Source organism: Syngnathus leptorhynchus, chromosome 3, assembly GCF_054491065.1.
Source record: "Syngnathus leptorhynchus isolate UIUO chromosome 3, UIUO_Slep, whole genome shotgun sequence".
In the NCBI taxonomy this organism is placed as follows: domain Eukaryota; kingdom Metazoa; phylum Chordata; class Actinopteri; order Syngnathiformes; family Syngnathidae; genus Syngnathus; species Syngnathus leptorhynchus.
Window position 1 is genome coordinate 21,138,839 of NC_141197.1, and position 22,476 is coordinate 21,161,314.

The 22,476-nt window shown below is 56.2% G+C and overlaps 4 protein-coding genes across 7 annotated transcripts; 2 read left to right on the forward strand and 2 right to left on the reverse strand.

Annotated features, from left to right (window-relative positions):
- Positions 1 to 1,814: 1,814 nt before the first annotated feature.
- On the forward strand, positions 1,815 to 5,417 carry hsd11b2 (hydroxysteroid (11-beta) dehydrogenase 2). The gene is made up of 5 exons (XM_085907035.1): positions 1,815 to 2,250; positions 3,052 to 3,264; positions 3,485 to 3,670; positions 4,268 to 4,405; positions 4,613 to 5,417. The coding sequence occupies exons 1-5, from the start codon at positions 2,073 to 2,075 to the stop codon at positions 5,026 to 5,028; spliced, it is 1,131 nt and encodes a 376-aa protein (XP_085763161.1). The 5' UTR covers positions 1,815 to 2,072; the 3' UTR covers positions 5,029 to 5,417.
- On the reverse strand, positions 5,165 to 11,082 carry gpatch1 (G patch domain containing 1). 2 transcript variants are annotated; one of them, XM_085907030.1, is made up of 20 exons: positions 10,942 to 11,082; positions 10,499 to 10,633; positions 10,335 to 10,420; positions 10,090 to 10,247; positions 9,747 to 9,844; positions 9,605 to 9,669; positions 9,138 to 9,389; positions 8,912 to 9,062; positions 8,572 to 8,648; positions 8,084 to 8,297; positions 7,608 to 7,898; positions 7,282 to 7,460; positions 7,036 to 7,163; positions 6,874 to 6,962; positions 6,688 to 6,803; positions 6,339 to 6,624; positions 6,121 to 6,222; positions 5,980 to 6,053; positions 5,738 to 5,877; positions 5,165 to 5,665 (listed from the first exon to the last, which is right to left on the reverse strand). In XM_085907030.1, exons 1-20 carry the CDS (start codon positions 11,027 to 11,029, stop codon positions 5,605 to 5,607), a joined length of 2,790 nt encoding a protein of 929 aa, XP_085763156.1. In that variant the 5' UTR covers positions 11,030 to 11,082; the 3' UTR covers positions 5,165 to 5,604. The 2 variants fall into 2 exon arrangements, with proteins under 2 accessions (XP_085763156.1, XP_085763155.1); XM_085907029.1 differs by having other exon boundaries at positions 5,738 to 5,880.
- A 4,147-nt stretch (positions 11,083 to 15,229) lies between these two features.
- Positions 15,230 to 17,251, reverse strand: cebpa (CCAAT enhancer binding protein alpha). The gene is made up of 2 exons (XM_085907037.1): positions 16,799 to 17,251; positions 15,230 to 16,035 (listed from the first exon to the last, which is right to left on the reverse strand). Exons 1-2 carry the CDS (start codon positions 17,084 to 17,086, stop codon positions 15,505 to 15,507), a joined length of 819 nt encoding a protein of 272 aa, XP_085763163.1. The 5' UTR covers positions 17,087 to 17,251; the 3' UTR covers positions 15,230 to 15,504.
- A 1,861-nt stretch (positions 17,252 to 19,112) lies between these two features.
- cebpg (CCAAT enhancer binding protein gamma) lies at positions 19,113 to 22,476 on the forward strand. 3 transcript variants are annotated; one of them, XM_085908450.1, is made up of 3 exons: positions 19,958 to 20,022; positions 20,210 to 20,332; positions 20,737 to 22,476. In XM_085908450.1, the coding sequence occupies exon 3, from the start codon at positions 20,773 to 20,775 to the stop codon at positions 21,247 to 21,249; it is 477 nt and encodes a 158-aa protein (XP_085764576.1). In that variant the 5' UTR covers positions 19,958 to 20,022; positions 20,210 to 20,332; positions 20,737 to 20,772; the 3' UTR covers positions 21,250 to 22,476. The 3 variants fall into 3 exon arrangements, with proteins under 3 accessions (XP_085764577.1, XP_085764575.1, XP_085764576.1); XM_085908451.1 differs by lacking the exons at positions 19,958 to 20,022; positions 20,210 to 20,332 and adding an exon at positions 19,113 to 19,361; XM_085908449.1 differs by lacking the exon at positions 20,210 to 20,332 and having other exon boundaries at positions 19,407 to 20,022.

Here is a 22,476-nt window from a genome sequence, read left to right on the forward strand (position 1 = left end):
TGTGTGTGTGTGTGTGTGTGTGTGTGTGTGTGTGTGTGTGTGTGTGTGTGTGTGTGTGTGTGTGTGTGTGCGTGTGTGCGTGTGTGTGTGTGTGTGTGTGTGTGTGTGTGTGTGTGTGTGTGTGTGTGTGTGTGTGTGTGTGTGCGTGTGTGCGCGTGTGTGTTTCTTCGAACGTCTAGCGCGTTAGCCACATCAGCCACGCGGCTACCGCACGAGACGCTTTCATAACTGGTGCATGGGCCTGGCCGTCTTACGTTCAAATTGTACATCCATTCATTGGAGTGGCCCATCAAATGGACGAACACGAGGACCTGCCTGGAGTGCTGTGTCTTGGCGTGCCTACGTGCGTGCGTGGAATGCAAGCGTTCCCGTTTCAGGGTCGGCTGCAAGGAGGTCTCCGAGTGCCGCTAACGAGCTAACTTGGCACGTCTGAAAGGATGATGTCAGCGCGTTGACCGGGAAGCGCTGTCCGGCGCCGATGGCCAGGGCTCTCGTTAGCGGATGGCGTGAGGACGGCCAGACCGGCGAACATCAACAATAGCGGCGAGCGCCGAGCGATAAACAAGGCATTGTCCGAGCCGAGCGTCATGCGGCGCCGGCGCCGTGTCAAAGGTGCAACCTTCGCACGCACGCAAGCAAGCACACGCCCGCACACAAGACCCGAATTTTCTTTTCTTTTGTTTTCTTTGGCAGGCCACAAGGCCGAGCGGCAGATGTTGGCCAGCCCGCGCTAATCAAAACTTCGACGGCGCTTCGCCGATGCCGGCAAAGATGCCAACGAGCCCGCTTGGCTTTCAGCTGCCCGCACAAAAAAAGAGCCGCGTGCACCAACCTGCTGGCAATGAACTTTCTCATTGACATTTCTATCCAGACACATTCTCATGTCTCCAAACAAAGACGTTTATGAGCGCGGCTCCATTTCTCAGCCTGCTTGCAGACCACCGAATGCGCACGTGCACAAAAACACGCGCGGACGTGATAAATGTACAATTTGTTCAAGGCCTACGGCAAGTGCAAGGTCAATTCCTGATGAATATGTGAGAAAAGTTGAGAAGGGGCGCGCGCGCAAAAGAAAAAAAAGAATTCAACGTTCTGTCAACGGCCAGAACGTTCTGATCCCAAAAGCGCTGCCTGCTTCAAGCGGACGGCTTTATCGCTGTATTGGGGGCTGCCTGTGCGTGTGTGCGCGCGCGCGCGCGCGCGCACACACGCACCTAATTGTGTGCGTCAATCCGATTAGCGTCACGCAAACGGCAGCCGCGCCTTGACACACGGCGTGTGCGTCGGCTGTTAGCATGTGGCGAACGCCGAAGGTTACCTGAGCAGCTGGCGGGTGCCACTCAACGTTAAACTTTAAATCCCACACGTGACACACAACACAAATGTCCAGACAGGACAGATTAAACGGGCAAAAAACAAGCAAGAAGAAACAGGCTATGACGTCATCACGTCAAGGTCCCATGACCATCAACAGACATACCCCTGAGCTAATAACATGCGCCACCAGTTGCTGTGGAGCACATTCTACACGCACGCACGCACGCACGCACGCACGCACGCACACTTGATGATCTGTGCGTCGGGGTGTTAGTGTCTATGTGAAAGTGTGTGATTGTGTGTGCGTGTGTTTGTCCATGCGGAACTGTATTTGTGTGCATGCGCGTGCGTAACAGTGCGCGTATGTAGACATGGGACCCTGTCGTCGGAGCGGCGCATGTGCACGCACGCACGCACGCACGCACACTTGATGATCTGTGCGTCGGGGTGTTAGTGTCTATGTGAAAGTGTGTGATTGTGTGTGCGTGTGTTTGTCCATGCGGAACTGTATTTGTGTGCATGCGCGTGCGTAACAGTGCGCGTATGTAGACATGGGACCCTGTCGTCGGAGCGGCGCATGTGCACGCACGCACGCGCGCGCTATATAAGAGTGCGAGTGTTTGCTCCGCGTTCAGTCCAGCGAGGAGGAAGAGAGCTCGGCGGCGCGGGAGGCAGCCGCGGCCAGTGTGTGCGCAGCAGCAGGCCAGCAGCAGCGGCGGCAGCGGCAGCCACGCGGGCCTTGAGTTTCATCGCAAATGGACGCGTGGGCGCTGGCGTGGTGGACGTTGGCGCTGGGAGCGGCAGCGTTGGCGTGGGGCGCCGCGACGAGGATGCTGGCACGAGCCCTGAAAGGCGACGACGTCGAGCACAAGAGAGACGAGCCAAAGGAGGACAAACTGCTGGCCGCCTGTGGCAAAACTGTCGTCATCACAGGTAAACCGACGTGCAAACCCTAACCAAACCAAACCAAACCAAACCAAAAGACTAGCGAGCGAGCGAGCTGCCGCCCGCCCACACAGCTCGCACGGCGGCATGCCCCGACACACTTTCACTCACCTGACCTGACCTGACCTGACCTGACCTGACCTGACCTGACCTGACCTCACCTCACCTCACCTCACCTCACCTCACCTGACGCACACGCGATGCCCAATTTGACTTTGATCTGTGCAGTCACAACCTGGGCGTGCGTGCGTGCGTGCGTGCTTACGTGCGCGCGAGAGAGCGATAACGTGTTTGATAGTAGTGTCTTTGTTGATGTGACAGTGTGTGTTTGTGCTCGTGACGATATAGTTGCACATGATGTGTGCATGTGATGAGTGCGTCCGTCCGCCCGCGCGCGCGCGTGCGTGTTTGTTAAACTTTAATGTCTTGACTCTTTGCCCCTATTTGACTTTGAGCAACATAATCTCTTCTGTGAGTGCGCGTGCATGTGCAAGATAAACAGTGCATGTGCGTGCAGCCATGTTTACTACTACAGGGATCATTCCAAGTTTAACCGCACGCTCGCTAACCATTTCATAATCATTCACTAGCGCGCGCGCGCGCACACACACTGGTAAGACACGCGCAAATGTTTGGCAACAACCTTCCTCGACTGCGGTCACATCAAAGTTGCTCAGCAAATGCCGAGGCAGCGAAAATGAATTTGTTTTGCTCCTCCTGACTATTTTCCAAATATTTCTGGCTGGCCGGGGCCTGAGTTTCCATGACCTCCTCCTCCCCCATGCACAGGCTGCGACTCGGGCTTCGGGAAGGCAACGGCCCGCCACCTGGACGGCTTGGGCTTCCGGGTCTTCGCCACGGTGTTGGACGCAGAGGGAGAAGGTGCCTGCGAGCTGCGGCACGCCTGCTCGCCGCGACTCTCCCTGCTGCAGCTGGACATCACGCAGCCGGAGCAGGTGCGGGGAGCGCTCGCCCAGGTTCAGGCGCTGCTGGGACCCCAAGGTAAGAAGCAAGCTCCGAACCAGCGTGCGTGCATGCACGCACTATTTGACTTTGCGACGCCAATTTCATGGCAGTTCCAATTGAACCATTGAAAGGACTGAAACGTTGCCAGCCGCCACTCGAACGAGCAGCGTTGCACTGTGAGCGCCTGCTGCTCTATGCAGGCGTTGCCCTCACACTTGGAAGTGAGTGCATGTGTGCGCGCGCGCGCGCTCGCCAGGTCTGTGGGCTCTGGTGAACAACGCCGGCGTGTGCGTCAACTTTGGCGACATCGAGCTCTCTCAGATGTCTACCTTCCGCGGCTGCATGGAGGTCAACTTCTTCGGAACGCTCAACGTCACCAAAACTTTCCTGCCGCTGTTGAGACGCGGCAAAGGGCGACTGATCACCGTCTCCAGTCCGGCGGGTACGCGCGCGCGCACGCACACATACACACACACAAAACACACACAGAGCGGAGCCGCCGAATTTTGTCCTCGACACATTTTTTTTTACAAATGAAATGTCGCAAGTGCCTTCCTTCCTTCCTTCCTTCCTTCCTTCCTTCCTTCCTTCCTTCCTTCCTTCCTTCCTTCCTTCCTTCCTTCCTTCCTTCCTTCCTTCCTTCCTTCCTTCCTTCCTTCCTCGCGGCGTCCGGTCCCGGAGAGCCCCGCCCGCTGTCCGTCCCGCCCGCTCCAACGCACCCGATCGAAGCCATCGTCAGCGACCTTTGCCCGAGCGAGCCGACGATTCGAATCGGTCGCCAGCAGGCTGCTGACAAAAGCCGGGCTGGAGAGGCGCCCCGAAGGACGTGCGCGGAGGGAGGCTGGAGCGGGAGGCGCACTTGCTCTCTCTAGTGGCGCGCCGAGGACACGACATTTTATTTGCCTGCGCGGGAGCTATCTGTTGCTGCTACTTGATTGTCCATCGCGACTGCATGTGCTAACATGTTTGTCGTCCTCCATTTGGGTTATTTTTCTCGAATGAAAATAACTTATTTCAATTGGATTTTCTGTGCGTGCAGGCGATCAACCCTTCCCGTGCTTGGCTGCGTACGGAGCGTCCAAAGCGGCGCTCAACCTTTTCATGGAGACGCTGCGACACGAGCTGGCTCCGTGGGGAGTCCACGTCTCCACCATCCTGCCTTCGTCCTACAAGACGGGTAAGGCCGGCCGTGACAGATGACGCGCAGCGAGCCAGCCAGCCAGCCAGCGCACAGGCCGACAGATGTTTGCGCATCACGCTCGGCCACGTGCCGCTCACTCGCACCTTTTCTGGACCACCACCACCGCCGTTGTGCATTTCAAAGTTTCCTTCCGCTCGTGCCAGTTTGCCCACTCACCGCTCACTTTGGCTCGTGGCCCGCCAGGTCAGTGCACCGACACCACGTACTGGGAGGCCCGACACCAGGAGATGCTGCGCTCGCTTTCTCCGGCGCTTCTGGAAGACTTTGGAGAAGACTATGTGGGCGAGACCAAGGAGCTCTTCCATCACTTTGCCCGCCACGCCAACCCGGACCTCAGCCCCGTGGTGGACGCCATGGAGCGGGCGCTGCGGGAGCGGCGGCCCCGGGAGCGCTACTACGCCGGGCCCGGAGTGGGCCTCATGTACCTGGTCAGCGCCTACTTTCCTTCCACCCTCAGGAACAGATTCCTCCAGCGTCTTTTCGTCAAGAAGAGATTGGCGCCGCGGGCGCTCCGAAAGGACGCTGCCCCCGGGAAGGACTCCGCTGACCAGTGCCGCCATGATAACAACAACAATGACGAGGCGGACAAAATCAAGTAGCAAAGAAAGCAGAAGGGATTTCTTTTCAGCATGTCTCAGGTCCAGGTGTGTAGGAGGAAAGAGAATTCCTAGCGTGCACAAATCGTCCACAACCAGCGGGGGCAGCGGCGGCACTACTTTAACGCTGAACCTGCGGACCTGTCCCCCCCAGCCGACTTAACAGGAAGGCACAAGTGAAAGCAGCGAGGCATGATTCTCCAAAATGGGAAGAGACCGAGGAGGTCCCCCGTCTGCACCCTTACTGTGTCAAGGCGCTCGCCGCTCGCTCTTTTTCCGCCCTGACCGTGACATCACGTCCTGTTGATCTCATTCCAACTAACCAGCAGATTTTGTATCAATACAAGCATTTTTGTAGCGCGTTCTTTGATAGAATTAAAGTTTTTCACACACTTCTGCTCTGCTTGCATGAGCACAGTGCTCCCTCTTACAAGGCAAGGAAGCGTGGCAAGCCGGTCGGTGCGCATGTGCATGTGTCCAAACCAGCCGTCAAAAGTGATTTGGCCCTCAAATTGTGGATTTCTTGCCAGTGGGACGCCCATTTGCCGGCAATTACAAAACGCCATCATCGTTCAATTTTTATTGCCACGGTGCTGCGGTCACCTCCGACGGCGGCGGCGGCGGCGCTGTGCTCTTCAGTCTGGAAAAGCACACACACACACACAGTCTTTAAAAGTGCTCATGACCTACTGCCGCCAATTTGACCTCTGACCTTCTGATCAATTCCGCCGTGGTGTCTGCATTTTGATCGTTTTGTTCCGAGGTGTCCTCTTCCTTCTTTGACTTCTTGCTTTTCTTCCTCTTCTTGTCTTCTTGCTGCTTCACCTTGACCTTCTTCTTCTTGCTTTTCTTCTTCTGGTCAACAACAACGGCGACGAAGAAGGAGATGAAGACGAGGAAGACACTTGAGCAACAGGCGCGTGCGTGCGTGCGTGCGTGCGCGCGTGCGCGCACCTTCTTGTCTTTCCTGCGTTTGTGTTGCTTCTTGTCCTTGCGGTCCTCGGCACGGGCCGGCGAGGCGGTGGCCCCTGCGCCCGAGCGGACAGGAGATACGCGTCAGCCGGCGAGCGGGCGAAAAGGGAAGGCGGACCTCACCGAGACGAAAGCAGGGAGGAGGAAGCTTGGGGCCGAACTCGGCCGCTTCCTGGGCCGGTGGCGCACGGGAAGGCGCGGCGGCGGCGGCGGCAGCAGCGGCAGCTTGCGGGGACACATGACCGGGACAGGAAGTGTTAAAGTGCAAAAAGTGACCATTGGCCGAATTTGCTATATTTGAAATGGGCTCCAGGAAGAGCATGCGTGTCAGAGCGAGTCACCTGTCTGCTGGGAGGACGAGATGTCAAAGAGGTTCCTCGGCGAAGCCGCCTCCGTCCGCTCCTCGTCTTGCTCGCCGCCCTCCCCCGACGAAGAGCCCTTGTCGTCGTCGTCGTCCGAGGAGCCGGCAAAGATGGCTTTGAACACGTCCATGGGAGGCCGTGCCTCCTCCTCTTCCTCCTCTTCCTCCTCTTCATCATCCTCGTCAGCTTCATCATCATCTTCACTGGCCTCCTCCTCCTTCAGCTTCTTGCTCTGTGACAGGTCGCGTGGTCCATCAGGTGTGCTCTGAAGGAGAAGAGAAAGAATGGGGATGCGGAAAAAAAAAAAAAAACTGCCCTCAGAAGCTACCTCAGATGTTTGGGCGGCTTCTTTGACGTCGCTGGCTTGCTGAGCGGAGGTTTGGCCGGGCTCCGCCTCTTGGTCCCACCGCGACTTCTTGGCGGTCTGTGCCGCCTTGGCAGGTGCTGAGGAAAGCACGGGAGGAAGATCAGCGCAGCGATGGCAGGAAGTCAAAGACGGCGGCCGAGCGGCAACCTGCTTGCTCGCCGCCCTCCTTCAGCGTCAGGAAGTTGAAGACGGAGAACTTGTCCCGCTTGACTTTGGGAAGTCCGACAGTGGACGACCTGCAGCCACGTCACGCGACCGTGACATCGTTTTCGTGCGAGTGCGTGCGAGCGCGTGCGCGCGTACGCCTACCCAGGGTAGGGGTGGGTTATGTTGAACCTCCTGCAGAGAAGCTTGTCGGGATGCCACTCAAAGGTTTCCCTGGTCAGCTGGCCGAACATCTTCATCTTGACAGCGGCCTCTTTGTCCTCCACGTGGCCCTGGACACACGAGCACACAGACCGAGCGGTACGGACACACTCGCGAGCTCCGAGTAAAAATGGAGAGCGCGCGTGAACAGGTCGGGGTAAACCCGCAGGTCCCCAAGCTAACCCTTACCTCCCGCTCCGCCGCCACTTCCACATAGTCGTCATCGTCCTCCTGCTTGGCGCGCGTGAAGCGACTGGCCAGCATGGAGGAGGTGGGCCGGTACAAGACGGACGCTCGCACAAACTCCTCCTTCTCCCGGCTGCGCTCCCACTCCGTCATGGAAGGGTCCGAACAGGCATCTAGGGCATCTGCAAGCGAGCGCTCGTAAGCCGGCCGACAATGCCTTTGGCCGAGTGCGTGCGTGCGCGCGCGCGCGCGTGCTGTGTCGCCGAGTGTGTGTCACAAAGTGTGTGCACGTTCACACTTACTCCTTGTAACGGCAAACGCCTGCGTACCTTTCTCCCCCAGCCGCAGCCGTCCCAAGTAAGCGTCGTATCGGGCTTGCTTGCCGGCGTTCTTCTCAAAAGGTTTGAAGGTCTCCGAGAGGCCGTCGCAACCTCGCCACGCCACCGCCGCCGCCGCCACCTCCTCCTGGCGCCGTCGCGACGAGGCGTCCGAGGGGGCGCTTGGGGGCGGGGTGCCTGAAGGCGGGGCACCTGATGGCGGGGGGGCGCCGCCGGCCGCTCGCAAGCTCAGCAAGCGCCGGCGGTCTTCGGGCCGCAGCAATTCCATGACGGAGGCGGGGCCTGCGGGGGAAAGGGAGAGGACAGGTCACGGCCATGCCTCTTTCAAACGTCGGGCCAATTGGTCGCGCAGAAAAATTCTCTCGCCGAAGGAAGGCAAACCACAACGTGGGTGCGCAGGTGCACAGCCGCTTACGTGCACGTGGATGGTTTGCGAGTTGCGCGCGGGCGGAGGAAGCGCTTCCTACCTGGCAGGGCAGCCTCCCCCAGCAGCGCCCCCCTCTGGTCAGACATCACGCGGTGGCGGCCGCCACCGGCGTCCGGGGGCGGCGCTTGACCTTTGGAGGACCTCAGAGCTTCAGCCAGGGCGGCGCTCACGCCCGAAACGTGCGACACGGCCACCAGGGGGCGAAAGCGGTGCACCGGACGGAAGTCGGCCGGCAGCGGCGGCGCGGCAAAGATCTGCAAGCGAGCGCCACAACTTTGACTGGCTTGGAACCTTCTTTCCAACGCGCTTCAACAACTCTGTCAACAATGACGAGTCGTCCTCGAGCCCATCTACTGATGATTTGGCAGCCCCTTTTTTGGACGGTTATCCCTGCCGGCTTGGCTTTTGTCTTCTGGCCGGCTGACTTAGCTAGCCGTGGATCATTTTGATCTTGCCGTGACACTTTTGCTTTGTGCAATTTTTGCCTCGGGGCCAAACGTTGACTGGGAACTCAGAGACTTGACTCACAATTTTCTTTTCCTCTGGGCTGCGGGCCAAGGTGAAGCCTTCCAGGATTTTGCCAAGGTACGCCGCCTCTTTGTGGTCTGCAAACACAAAAATGTTAATGCACGGCTTTAAAAAAAAACACAAAGCAAGACAGAAGGAAAGGGAGGGAGGGAGGGAGGGAGGGAGGGAGGGAGGGAGGGAGGGAGGGCGGACGGACGGACGGACGGAAGGAAGGAAGGAAGGAAGGAAGGAAGGAAGGAAGGAAGGAAGGAAGGAAGGAAGGAAGAAAGAAAGAAAGAAAGCAAGAAAGAAAGAAAGAAAGAAAGAAAGAAAGAAAGAAAGAAAAAGATTGCTACGCTACGCTTGTTCCTGTCGCCGCGGTGGTCGCAAGGGGCGGTCCAGCCGTAGAGTCCGTCCCCGGGCTCGTCCCCCAGCACAGTGTCGTACTTGGACATGGCGTCCCGCCGGTACACGTCCTCGTCGTCGTCCTCCAGCGCGCCCACGCCGAAGGCCTAAACGGCACACGGTCGGCCGGTCACGCCTGCCCGAAGCGGCGCATCTGCGGCGACTTCCAGACAGAGACTCACCTGGCCGGCCACGCCCCCGCCCCTCCGTGAGCGCCGAGGCCTTTCGCCAAAGAGCCTGCTGGTGGCTTCCGAGTGCGGCGAGAAGAGGTCCGCCAGGCCGTCGTCGGCCTGATGGCGCAGCGCCATGGCTGGATCCAGTCCGCTGTAGCCCAGGCCCTGAAGCCCCATCCTGGCGACAAAGTCCACCGCAATCACATCTTTGGGGGCGAAGGTCACGTTCTCGGGGGCAAACTCGCCGCCATCGTCGTCCTCCTGAGGGGCACCGCCGCGTGGTCACTGTTCCGCGTGGTCACATTGTCATCGTGGCCCCGCTGCTAGCGTTTATTCTGGTCGTCGCAATGAACCCGGTAACCTTCCCCGCTACAATGGGGAATGGGGGCTGCCGACGCCAGTCGCGACAGCAAAGGCAAAACTAAAGACTCTCGAGTCAACGTCCGGTCATCGATCGACCCGCCGACTCGACCCACCTCAGAGCCCTCGGAGCCGGCAGGGGGCGGAGGAGCGCAGCCGAAGACTCTCGGCCCGTCGTCAGCTAGAAAAGACAACGTCAAACATCCGCCACGACGGTGGCGCCGCCGTGGGACAAAGACTGCGTGCGTGCGTGCGTGCCTGGGCGTTGTCGGCGAGCTTTCCTCTTGACGCGGGGCCCCACGCCTTGACCTGCTTTCCAGCCCATCCGGGTCAGGAGCTCCACGCCTATACAAGACCTGAAACGGGACAACCAGGGCACATTTTCAGACGGAGCCTTTTTGTGCCATCCGACAGATCGAGACAAAGACGCCAGGCGCCCGGTTCCAAATGGCCAAAGCCTTGGGACGGAACCGCGGCACATTTTCAGACGGAGCCTTTTTGTACCATCCGACGGATCGAGGCAAAGACGCCAGGCGGCCACTTCCAAATGGCCAAAGCGTGGCATCAAAATGAGCGCGTTGCTTTTTGGAGCGTCTCTGACCTCGCGGGGGCGATGAGTTCGTCCAGGAGGTTGTCTCCCGGTATGATGGCCGTCTGCGCGTTGACCGCCTTGGCCCTGTCCCGAGCCGCCGGTGCGCGGGACGCAAACGGCCCCGTGGTGGTGATCTGTGTCGGGGCGATGCCGTGCTCGCCCAAATCCTGACAAAAAACACACCAAACAAAACGTCAGCGCTTCAGGACACGTGAACACATTATTCAGATGATGGATCGCTGCGATGGCGACACCTCTTCATCCATGAAGTCTTGGGGCGTGGCTCGATGTTTGTCCCCCTTCTGCTGCCGCGACGACACAAAGGTGGACGGCGTCCATCCTGTCACGCAGCAAGACGACAAACAAGGTCAAGAACACAGGGGTGCGGAAAGGAGGTCGACGTGCGGGACTGACTGACCTTCTTTGGATCCCACCGTGTTGTAATATCCTGCCGAGAAGCCCCCTGTGAAGGCGCCGTGGAACCGCTGGTACCGCCCCTTTTCATCCCGAACCGTCTGCTCGTGGAGAGGGATGGGCTTACGTGGGGCCTCATCTGACAACACAAGTTAATGCAGGACAAACACGTCGACGTTATGACATTGGTCTCAGAAAAGCACAATAGCATGCACACACACACACACGCGCACACGCGCACACACACACACACACACACACACACACACACACACACACACACACACGTCTGTGCAAAACCACACGACACAACAGTAAAAACACGTCCAAACTGGCACACAAGAAAAAACACGTCCGTGTAGCACGCACGCACGCACGCACGCGGTTGTGTTTTGTATTTCACTTAGAGTGTCGTCGTTGTCACCCAAGTGCGGAAACACAACGCACCTTCTTCCAGAGGCTCCAGAGGCGTCCCGTAAGTCACAAAATCTAGCGCCGGCTTGTCGTCGTCGACGTCTTCGTCGCTGGCAGCCATGTCGCTTTTGACGGAACAGGAAGACGCCGCGACTGCTACGGCGGCCGCAGAGGGGCGAAAGAGCGCGAAGACTTAGAGGGCGCCCTCTGGCGTCGGGTAAATTAAAGCAGAAGGCAGCCATGTTACGTTGCCACCGTTATTTCAGTTCGTGTTCCCCCCTGAAAGCACTGTTCTAAGAGCACATCATAAGGTTTGGCTCCTTGTTTGGAGTAATGAAAGCCTCTCAAATCACAACTTCACTTTTGGTATCGCGAGCTGTGCCCTTACATTTTGCAGTGACATTCTCCCTTTTACGTAAAACAGTCATAATGTTTCCAATGGAAGAAAAAAAACGACATGGCGTGATATGGGAAAAACAACGGCGAGGTCTACAAGAATAATGAAATGAAACATTGCGGGTGGCAAAATGCAAATCAATTCAACGTCATTGTACTTGACTGGTGTACCACGAAAGGGAGGGAGGGAGCGAGCGAGCGAGCGAGCCCGCGCCGGCGCCCGCCGCCTTACACAACGTATCGTTGAAGCGGAGCGTTTGCGTCAGCTCAAAGTGAGACTCGCTCACCAAACACAAGGCTGCGAGGGCGAGGGCGAAGGCGAGGGCGAAGGCGAGGGCCAGGGCTGTCACCGGCCGCCACTTTGCAATGGCTCAAACTGCACGTCACGTCACGTGACACTGACTCCGGCTCCCGAGGGTCCGTCCGGCTGTTCGCGGTCAAAGTCTTGCAGCCTCTTCCTGAGTAAATAGAGAGAAGAAAAAGAGGCCAACATTCCTTCCCCACGATGCAGAGGGAGTGAGTGCGCGCTGCGCTCGTTTGTTGGATGCCGGCCGAACCCCAAAATGTACTCTTGGGGGTTCGGGTGGGGGTACTCAAGGGTCGCTCTTGTGATTGCACAAGCAAAAGTCAAGAAAAGAAGAGATCGTTTGGCTTTTCTCAAGTAAATGTTTGCACGTTTTGCTGATTATGTGAAAAGCGACCCAAAAGCAGCCGTCTTTTTGTTCTTCCCTTCCAGACTGTGAACTACTTCCACGTCTTGCCCCTTTGCACCTTTTCCGGCGCTACTCTTCTCATTTGTAAAATTGTTTTGGTCCATTTTTTTCCCCACCATTCTGCATGTATTAACATTTTTCAGCTCTGGGAAAAAAAGATTCCAGGAACGTTCCCTAAAATCCACATTTTTCTTAAATTCCCATTAAAACCTATTGTCCACCACACAAATTAGGATTCCCTCCTTATTTCTTCATGTAAGAAAAGCAAAAGATGGTCTACATTCCCAAAATGACCACATTTGGTAACCCTCAATGAATTCCTCACATTTAGAGCCAAATTCTGCATGACTCCCAGTTCCTGCAACATTTTTGCACACATTTTCATTTGTACCTTGCCTAAATGAATTCTCCCATTTTTAAGATGGCAAATTTCTCCACTTGAAAAATTCTACCTACCACCTTCACCATTTCTTAACAGATTCGGACCGGCCCGCCTTTGCCCATTTCGATCTGTCGATTAGCGTGTCGTATTCCACGTCTAAAGCAGCGTACGTTTAACGTCACGCCGCCAAGGTCGGCCGCGCGGTCCTCTCGCATAAGTCCGATGATGACCGCTTGACCCCCGAGCGAACCCGGCGCGACCCCCGGCTGAACCCTAGGGCATCGGTGGCTAGCGGAGGTGTTAGCGCTGCGCCTCAGATAAGTCACATGCGGAGGCCCCGAACAAACGGAAAGGTCGCGGCGACAAACGGGCCTTTGTCGAACAAACGGAAAGGTCGCGCCGACAAATGGGCCTTTGTCGCCGACTAATCGCTGCGCTCGTTAGCCGCACGTTAGCGCGGTTTAAGACGGCCGCCGGGATTAAGACGGCCGCCCGCCCGCCCGCCCGCCCGGATTACGAGCCGGGACGCACGCGGACATCTGCGTCCGATCGCCTCCGGAATGTACTCGCGGGTGGGAACGCGAGCTTGCTGGACGACACGCCCCCGCGGTGACATCATCAGTGGACATTGGCTTACGCGACATTGTGTCAGGGGGGCTTTCTAACACTTTGGGCTCTAACGAGGAGCGTTTCCCGGCAACGCCGCTCGTGTTCATTTGCGCCCTTCTCCCAAAACAACAACAAAAGTTTACAATCTTACAGCCGATCGCATTGAGGCCTCCCTTCCCTTCCCTTGGCTTGGCATTTGTTTAGGTTGCGAGTGAAGTGTCTGAACATGACAACTGTAGTCATTCAGATAACGGCGTTTGTTTGGGCCCTAGGTCAACAGGCGTTTTTTTTCACAAAGGCGGTCCAGCGCTGGAAAGGCCCAGCTGTGACTCGGCGCAAAAAGAAATCCGTGAAAAACAGGAAGCGGTTTGCCAGACTTCCTCCGCGAGTCTCGTCTTGTGACGAGCGCGCGGGCCGGGCCGGGCCGGGCCTCAGCTGACGCCAGAAGCCAAACGCTAACCTAACTCCAAATGTTGTTGAGCTCGGACAGCGTCACGTCACGGGCACCCCACCCCGGTGGACTTCTTCTTCTGCGGTCGCTGTCAAACGTTAGCCAAGCCTTCCGGGGACGCGATTGGTCCAACAGGAAGTTAGCAAACGGCGCTCGTTGGGCTTAGCGGTTAGCGAGGAGGACGCGGCGGGCGCGACGAGTAACGTCTGTCAAAGGGGCCGACCTGGGCAAAACCGTGCCGTCATCCATTCCCGCTGACGTCTCTGTTGCTGTCTAGGCCAATACCAGCCCGCACGTGGGTCAGAGGGGCTAACGCAGGAGGCTCGAGGAGCGCCGAGCACCCGGGCAAAGCGCTACGGAGGCCAACGGAGAAGTCAGAGGTCTCAGGGCAAGCGGGCGGCTAGCCGCCCAACATCAAACGGGAAGCAAAGTGGAGCTGAGCCGAGCCGTGGCCCATCCGCTGGCTTTTTTCACGCTTTCGCTTCCCTTTGCCGCGAGCGTGCAGAGAGAGACAATGGCAACGCACGTTCAAAAGAATGCGCAGAGCCACTCGGACACTGCGTGGAGGAATCCCGCGCCTCCAAACGCGCACACCTGCATGCAGAGTGATACACCTGCATGCAGAGCGATAGCCCTGCCCCGCCTGGCCCGGCCCGGCCCCGCCCGGCCCCGCCCCGCCCCCTTCCTGATCCCAGGTTTCATTGGAATGACAGCAATACAGCAGCCTTCACTTTGCTACACAGACGGCAAGATTTTGCGTTGCGCTTATTTTGACACACCAACATACAGTAAATATGAGCCAACACGCAGGGAAGACAACAACGCACACAAACATGGAAAACACACAATCCCAAAGAGTGGGAATGTGTGTGTATTTAATGTGTGTGCGTGAGGACAGGAGGGAGATGTTAAAAAAAAAAAAAAGAGGAAGAGAGCTGTTGCAGGGTGCTGACATTTCCTGCAGGGGGAGGAGCCTCCTTTCTTGCCGCCTCTGCTCACATCATCTTATCTCAACAAGCATCTGCCTTGGTTGAGTTCGGCGGGCGCGGACGGATTCCTGAACAACATGTTGTCTCTCCAGGACAAAAAGAGAGCAGAGGATGCTGCCATGCCAGTTCCAAAGTCCCCAAAGCGCTTGGAGGAACGCCACGCCGAGGGAGCCCCGACCGAGTGCGGCGTCCGCCTGTGGCTGCATCGTGACACCACAGCCAAACAAAATTGTGTTTGTGTTGGACTCCCATTGTGTGGGGGTGTTAGTGTTGACAGACCTGGATGGACGCCATCTTTGTCTGCTTCTCCCCCAGTTGGCTGCGCTCTTCCTGGGGGGGCAAAACCATACACGCACGCACGCACGGTCTGTCTGAGGCCTAGAGACAAGGTGGCGCCGACAAAGCGTAGTATTGGTACCGATAGCCCGCCGCCCCGCTCAAGCGACCGGCGTGGTGCTCTGTCGTGAGGTCACCGTCGACTGCAAACACTCATCAGACTTTCACCTTTGACTTTGTGTGTGTGTGCGCTTGAGGTGGTCAGAGTGCACAATGGTTTGTTCAGGGAGGGGGCTCACACACGTGTTTACGTGTACACACACACACACAGTCCATTTGAGCGTGCCTTTGAGAGGCGGCAACGACTGACTGACTGACTGAGTGAGTGAGTGAGTGAGTGAGTGAGTGAGTGAGTTTGGAATGTCGTGATGTCGTGGCGGTGTCGCCATAAACAGCGAACGGCGCCTAGCTGCCGCCCACCATCACCAAAGCCATGAAGCAAAGATCAAACAAAGTCTTTTATTAGCCAAACAAGTTCTATCGTGTCGATTTGGAAACACCATCAATTCTGTACGTGTGTGCGAGCGCATTTGTGACCCATTGCGTGTGCGCACTTTGCTCGTGTGTGTGTGTGTGTGTGACAAACTACGGAAACCAGGACCTGTGTGTGACCTTTTGACTTTCTGTGTGCGTGTCAATAGAGGACAAGAAAGACGCACGCGCGCACGTGGAGTCATCAACACGTCCAGCGCACGTCCGAATCCCGTGGTTTCTTGGTCCTCAGGTGTGCGCGTGCACCCTGTAGCGGGCGTCGGGGACCTGCGGCTGCCGGAAGACCCCCCGCAGACAGTCCAATTCCCGGCTGAGGTGCTCCACGCGGCGCCTTAGTCTCTCGTTGTCCGAGCTGAGCTCCAGGACCTTTTGCTGAGTTTCCATGTTGCGCATCTTGGCCTTGTCGCGACTTTTGCGCACCGCCACGTTGTTGCGCTCCCGTCGCAGCCGGTACTCGGGGCTGTTCTTGTCAACCAGCTTCTTGGCCTTTCCCGCCGGCCTGTGCGCCGGCCGGTGAAAACGAAGGTCGGGGGGCACGTGGAGGGCGTGGTGATGCGGGCTGGGCGCGGGCGTGGGCGGCGGGGTGGGCTGGCCCGGTTGGAGGTGCACCGAGGTCTGCGCGCAGTGGGCCGCTTGGTACTGCAGGTGCGGCGGCGAGTAGCGGTAGGCGGCGGGGGTTTGCCGCAGGAGGTCCTCGGCGCACGGCTCCTGCTTGATGGCCAGCGGACGCTCCCGCTCGTACAGCTCCTCCGCGTCCACCTTGGCGACGACAACAAGGAGCACACGTTCGGAAACAGACAAATTGATTTGTCGATCCGGACCGCGAATGAAGAGATACAAACGGATAAAGGTGCAATCCTGTCAAACAGCGGCGCCAATCAAATGCGACGGGAAAAGGTCCAAAGCCAGATATTGCCAACTCCAGAGGCTAATTTAAAGTGACGGTGGGCCGGCCGCAAACGCCCCCCCCCCCCCCCCCCAAACATTTTTGCCAAACGCGTCCGATGCGCATGAGCGGCATTTGAGGCGGCACCCCGACCCTGCCAAAAAGCCCAAGGTCGCTTGGCGTCAAAATAGGGAAAACGTCCAGACGGTCAGCGACATCTCCGGGATCAACCCGACGCGGCGCCCGCTTTCCGTTTCCGAGCGTTTGAAAGATACGAACTTTTGAAATTTCTCCAAAACAAAAGTAATGGACTCAACAGCTCGTACGACCCGCTTACTCCAAGTCGATCCGCTGACCAACAGTCACTGGCTGGGAACGTGCTCCGACCCAAATGAGCCTTTTACGCCCCAAAATCCAAGGGCGGACTCGGAAGAATAACCCGAACCCGTTTCGAGTGCAAACCGTCTGAAACGGTCTGCTTCCCTTCGGATGGATGTGGATTGGTTGGTCAATATTTGGCAACATTTTGGGGCTGCATGCACGCGGGACGCAAAACGCTTATGGGCATAGGTCCTCGCTGATTTCAGTAATTGAGGCCTTACGTTGTTTAGGCTACCCCCCCCCCCGCGGACGAACCTTGAGCACTTTGGCGTCCATCTTGGCGTACACGTGCGGAGAAGGTCCGTGCGCGTGCTCATAGGCCGCGGCCGCGCGCAGCCGCGACGGGTGGTGGAAGAGCTCCGACAGGAATAGGTCGTCGTTGAAGGCGGACGCGTCAATGTAGGGGCTCAGGTCCACGGACGTTTCTGCGTCCCCGATGTACCCCGCACCGAAGTCGGTGGTTTCCTGCGCGCACGGGCCCCCCACCGTGACCGGAGGCCCCCCCGGGGCCGCTGTCTCGTAAAGCAGGTTGTGCAGCTCCATGGAGGGGCTAGGTGGCCCGCCGGAGAGAGAGCGTGCCTCGGAGAGCGCGCCTCGGAGGAAGCGCTAGACTGACTGACTGACTGACTGACTGACTGACTGACTGACTGACTGACTGACTAAGGATCGAGTCGAGTGCAGCGCTGCGTCGTCCCCCGGGCCCCCCTCCCGGTCCGTCCGCCAGACGCGTGCGTCGCCCGCGAGTCAAGTGTGGAAAGTGCATCCCAAAGAGTTTTTATAGGACGACGATCAGGTGGGCGGGAACACCGTCGGTCGTGACACCGCTGACAAGCGCGCGCGCGTGCGCCTCGCGCCTGTTTGACTTGTTGCTATCTGTGTGTGTGTGTGTGTGTGTGTGTGTGTGTGTGTGTGTGTGTGTGTGTGTGTGTGTGTGTGTGTGCGCGCGCGCGCGCGCTCACGTGCGTGTGCGTGCGTGCGTGTAGCGGGGGAGGAGGTGGAAAAGACGGCACTTGGTTGGGGGCGAGTGCGTGAGAGAAGGGGGGGCTTGGCTCTATGTGTGTTTATTTGTGTCTGCGTGTGTGTTGAACTATTTATTGGCGTGCGTGCTTGAATCATTTTTATGTATGTGCGCGTGTTTTATTGTAGTGTTTCATGTGCATTTACGTGTGTTTAAGGCGCGTGAGATTTGTGAACGTGTGACGTTGTGTTCATATGGAGGCTACGTGTGTGAAAGACTTGTGTGTAGCCCAAGTGTGTCTACGCGTGTTTGTGAATGTGAGACTTCTGGATATCTGTGCGATAGTGTGCGTACGTGTGTGTGCGCGTGTGTGTGTGTGTGTGTGGGGTGATTTGTTTGTATGGGTGCGTGTGTCTGTGAACTCAACAAAGTGTTCTGGATTTCGTTACTTTTCACCTCCTCTGGGTCAAAATGAACGCGCGCGCGCGCGCACACGCAAACACACACCGCGGTCTGTTCGGTTTTCTTGATTTCGATCAATTCTAGCTGATGGTTTGGATGTGGTGTAAATGTTTTAATTTCCTTCAATTGTGCGCGTGTTGTGGTTGCGTGGATTGCAGCGCTCTCTAGTGCACCCGAGTAGAATTGACCGTCAACTAAGGGTCCAACTGAGGTGTGTCCCTCCCATATTTTTGTTTGTTTTTTCAACACATGCACCTCAATTTATGAAATCCCACTCAAGCAAGACAAAGCGTACGTGTTTATGTTTGTTCATTGGGATTGAGCGTCAAAGTAGCATCATAACAGCGAAAAGAAATATGTACAATCTGGAACGGAAACGTACAACCGTGCCTATCTTCATGCTATCTATCAATGAGTGAAAAACCCCCAAGATTGGCTGGTGAAATTTAACAGGGAAGGGACGTAATTCCAAGGCGTGTCTTCCCAAAGCCGATGCTTCGCATGCACTCAGATCAGCCTGAGCCCGATGGCAGCAGCGACGGGATGGATGAACGTCCTCGTTCTGAAAACGGATTGTTGCAAGCTGCTCTCCTCTCTCAAGTGTGTCATCACCACACATGACGACAAGTGCGTGAAAAGTTTCATGTTGTGACGTGTTAAGTTTCAGGTTTTAACTTGATGAACAAGATAAAGCTCCACATTTGTTAAAGGTTCAGCCCTGAATGGGAAAAAATGCGCAAGTCCAATTTAGCATGAGAAAACGTAAAACTTTACTCGTTACGAGAATTTAATTAGGGGAAGTCGTATAAATGATGGCGCTAAACTTATTCCGATATGACTTGAAACCTAGTCACGTCTATACGTGCAAAAAGTCTCGGTATTATCCATATTTGATTGAGCTTTTTTTGGGGTGACGTGGCGGTAACACATACACACGATGGATATTATTATTTTGGGGGGCTGTGTTTTGAAACATGACTTGTCTCGCATTTACCTGTAACATGCTGTGTTTTGAACATTTTTTTTTTTTTTCGGTTGAACGTTTCCTGGTGGCCCAGGCGTCGGAGAAGATGAAGTCATTCGCGTCAGCTCGTTCCAGAATGTCAGGGTGCCTATTGGTTCAACGACGCGTCTTTCGTATCCAGGGTTGCGTCATGTCGGGCGTTCGGCATCGCAATTGGTCGAGCCGGCGGTAGGCGGGTCTCGGACGCCCGGGATTGGCCAGCGCCAGATATTGCCCTACATGGCCAAAGCGATTTCGCAATCAGCTCGTGTCCATGTTGGAAACCAAAACAGCCCGAGCGCGCGGGGTCTTTTGGAACAATTCAAGTGGAAACTTTAGCCCCAACCTCGTCAAGTGCCAGCGCTTCTTCGCACCGCCGGTGTCGCCCCGTCAAGGTAACGGAGTTTTTCGACGCAGCTCAGCAAAAGCCGTGTTGTGAGCCGGAAGCGCGGCGGCGCAGCGCAGCGCGGCGCAGCACGGCGCGGCGCAGCTCGGCGCGACGCGACATGCCAACAATGCTCGGCATGCTAAGACATGCTAGCCGTACCGTAGCCTCAGCGTCAACATTGACAAAGACAGCAAACTAATGGAGCTCGTTTGACGCCGTGGTTTCGTGTTCGCGTTTCCATTAGGTGGCGTCGTGACGCGTCACGCCATTCCGTCCGCGACGAGCCCAAGTTACTCCGAGTGCTACCTACGCTCCAGTCGGAAATGTCAAACGAAGCCGATCGACCGATCGTTAGCCGCGTTAGCCTATTAGCCGAGCGTGCGCTCCCGTTCGTCCTCCTAATGTGTCATTTATGCGTCATTGGAGTCCGCTTCCAAGTGAACGTGGAGTTCCCCGATGATGCAACAGCAGGCAAGAAGCAGGCGACCGATCGCTGCTTGTTTCCACCCGGAAGACTGACGCATGCGCGCGCGCGCGCGGGCGGGCGCCGTCGCGCTGCTGCCAGGTTTCGTGGAAGAGATGTTTTCTTTCTCGTTTGGTTGCTGGTTTTGGGTCAACCTTTGGAGCGTTACAGAAGCCAAAGCTTGGCAGTATCGCGTTATAACGTGGTAAGATTTTCACCTTTTAACATGAGTCAAATTGTGACAAGGAGTCACGTTAGTCGTGCGGACCTGACAAGTTATCGCATGAAAACGTGACAAAGAAATTCAAGATTCAAGAATTGATTCGCCATGTTTGAGCGTGCCTAACAAGGAATTTGACTTGGTTACATCACAGTCTCTGTTCAACATTTAGGTGACTAACAACACTCAGGACATGTGAAAATGACAATATTCTCAGCCATCCCCTGACTTCTGCATTCAGCGAAACAAAACAAAACAAAACAAAGCAACTCCTTTCGATTCAGGTCACTACTGAGTGAGTCTTCTATGTCTCTTCTTGTCCATCAAAGTGAGTTGGGTTACTAGGGAGTCATTGTTCACAAATAGACTTTGTTTCATTTGAAAATCTGCCAAAACTCACTCACGATTCCAGCCTCTCAGCGGGAAATATTCTCTGATGTTGATTCTTTTTTCTTCATCAGAGTTGCAAGCAGTAAGATTGATATCCTCACGCACATCACAGCATCACAATAACATACAATAATCATATTTGGTCAGTGCTGTAAGTGACCATGCACGGTAAACTCGTGTTGTAGACATTTGTGAGCTTCCCCTTTACTCTGGAAAAGAGGGATGGCGATTGTTGCCCGTTTCCTGTCACGTGTTTGAGACAGACCGACCGACCGCAGCCATCAGTTGATTTTGTGGCGGATCCTTCAGGTGCCCGTCTTCAGTCGCCGGTCAGCGGTCACCCAAATGAGCCAGCCGCCGCAGCCTAAAGCCGCGTCATCGGACCACAACGGCGTCAGCGTCATCCAGAGTCAGAGCCACGCCGCCAGCGCCGCCAGCGCCGCCAGCGCCGCCCTGCTGCAACAGGTACCTCAGCCGCCGCTCAGCCAGCCGTCGTCCCCGGGCGCCGGCAAGGCCGCCCCCGGCAAGATGAAGAAGGGCTCGGCCGACAAGGACAGCGACGAGTACCGTCAGCGGCGAGAGCGAAACAACCTAGCGGTGAAGAAGAGCCGCCAGCGCAGCAAGCAGAAAGCCATGGACACGCAGCAGAGGGTCAACCAGCTCAAGGAGGAGAACGAACGTCTGGAGGCCAAAATCAAACTGCTCAGCAAAGAACTGAGCGTGCTCAAAGACCTCTTCCTGGAACACGCCCACAACCTGGCCGACAACGTGCAGCCCCCCTCCGGGAACCCCGAGGCCAGCCCCGCCCCCAACAACCAGTGAGGCGGCTGGCTGGGGGGCGCCGCCGACGCTCCCCTGCCCCTTGGCGTCGCCTCGGTCAGACGGGAACCAGACACTGGGACGGACGGGGTGGAGCGTGACCTGCTGACCCTTTTTTTGCCATTTACCAACACGTGACAATGCAAGAAAGCGCCCGGTGACGCTCGCTCTTCCTCTCGGCTCGATTCCGCTTTGCCGGCGGCCGGCGGCCAACTTTTTGAGGCAACTTTTGGGCACGTTCAACTCGACGCCAGACTCTTGATTCTGGTCTCCAGGCTCTCCATGCTTGATTGTTGAATTTGATGGTGAACTCTTGACACAACTCTTCTCCCTTGACTCAATGTTCTGACTTCAGAGCCAAGACTTGACTGGCTCTGAAATGTGCATCGCCATCCAATGCTTGTTCAGGGTCTTTGTAAATGAACGAACAATACGCCCAAAATAGGTCGACATTGCTTCTTATGGAAAGAAAAAAAATCCCTCATTCTTTCATAAGGTTTCTTGTTAAATGACCATATGGCACGGTGTAGCCCCGCTCTATACTCACGGAGGATTCTGGAATTGATTCAACAAAATGTTCATTCGGGGCTCGTGGAGAACATTGATTCTAGTTTGTGAAGTCCAAACAAACTCTCTTGGTTGTAATTTGTCAAGTCCAAACTCCCTGGAATAGAGCCGTTTGTTGTCTTTTGTGGACTCCACACTTGAGCGTCTGAGCCCGGATTGTGAACTCTCGACTCTTGTCTGCTTCCGCATGTGTTCATCGCCTGTGCTTTTGTTAATTAGCATGCTTAACGTCATCTCTTGATGAGCCTTTCTGTTTCAAACCTCAGCTTCAGGTCCCTCCCTTCCTCGTAGAATGGCTTACATCAAACGTTCATTTGCATGTTCTAACACTAAATGTGGTGTGGTGTTTTTTTTGTCATTTTTTTGTGGCAACGGCGTGACTAGCCACGAGCTAGCTTGTTAGTTAGCTCGCTACCTGCCTAGCTAGCCATCTAGGTTAGGATGACTTCCAGTTGACTTTGATGCCGCACACACCTCGCAGTAACGAGGACCGATCGGATCCTCGTCGGGCTTTCATGAAATAAAGGGCGTTCAAATTGGACCGACAACATCAAATGTTATTTATTTACGGTGGTGAAAAAATATTTTTATCGGCTATTTCCTTGCTCATTGATCCTTTTGTGCTCTGAGTGGAACGACAATAAAATCCCGTTGACATTTGCA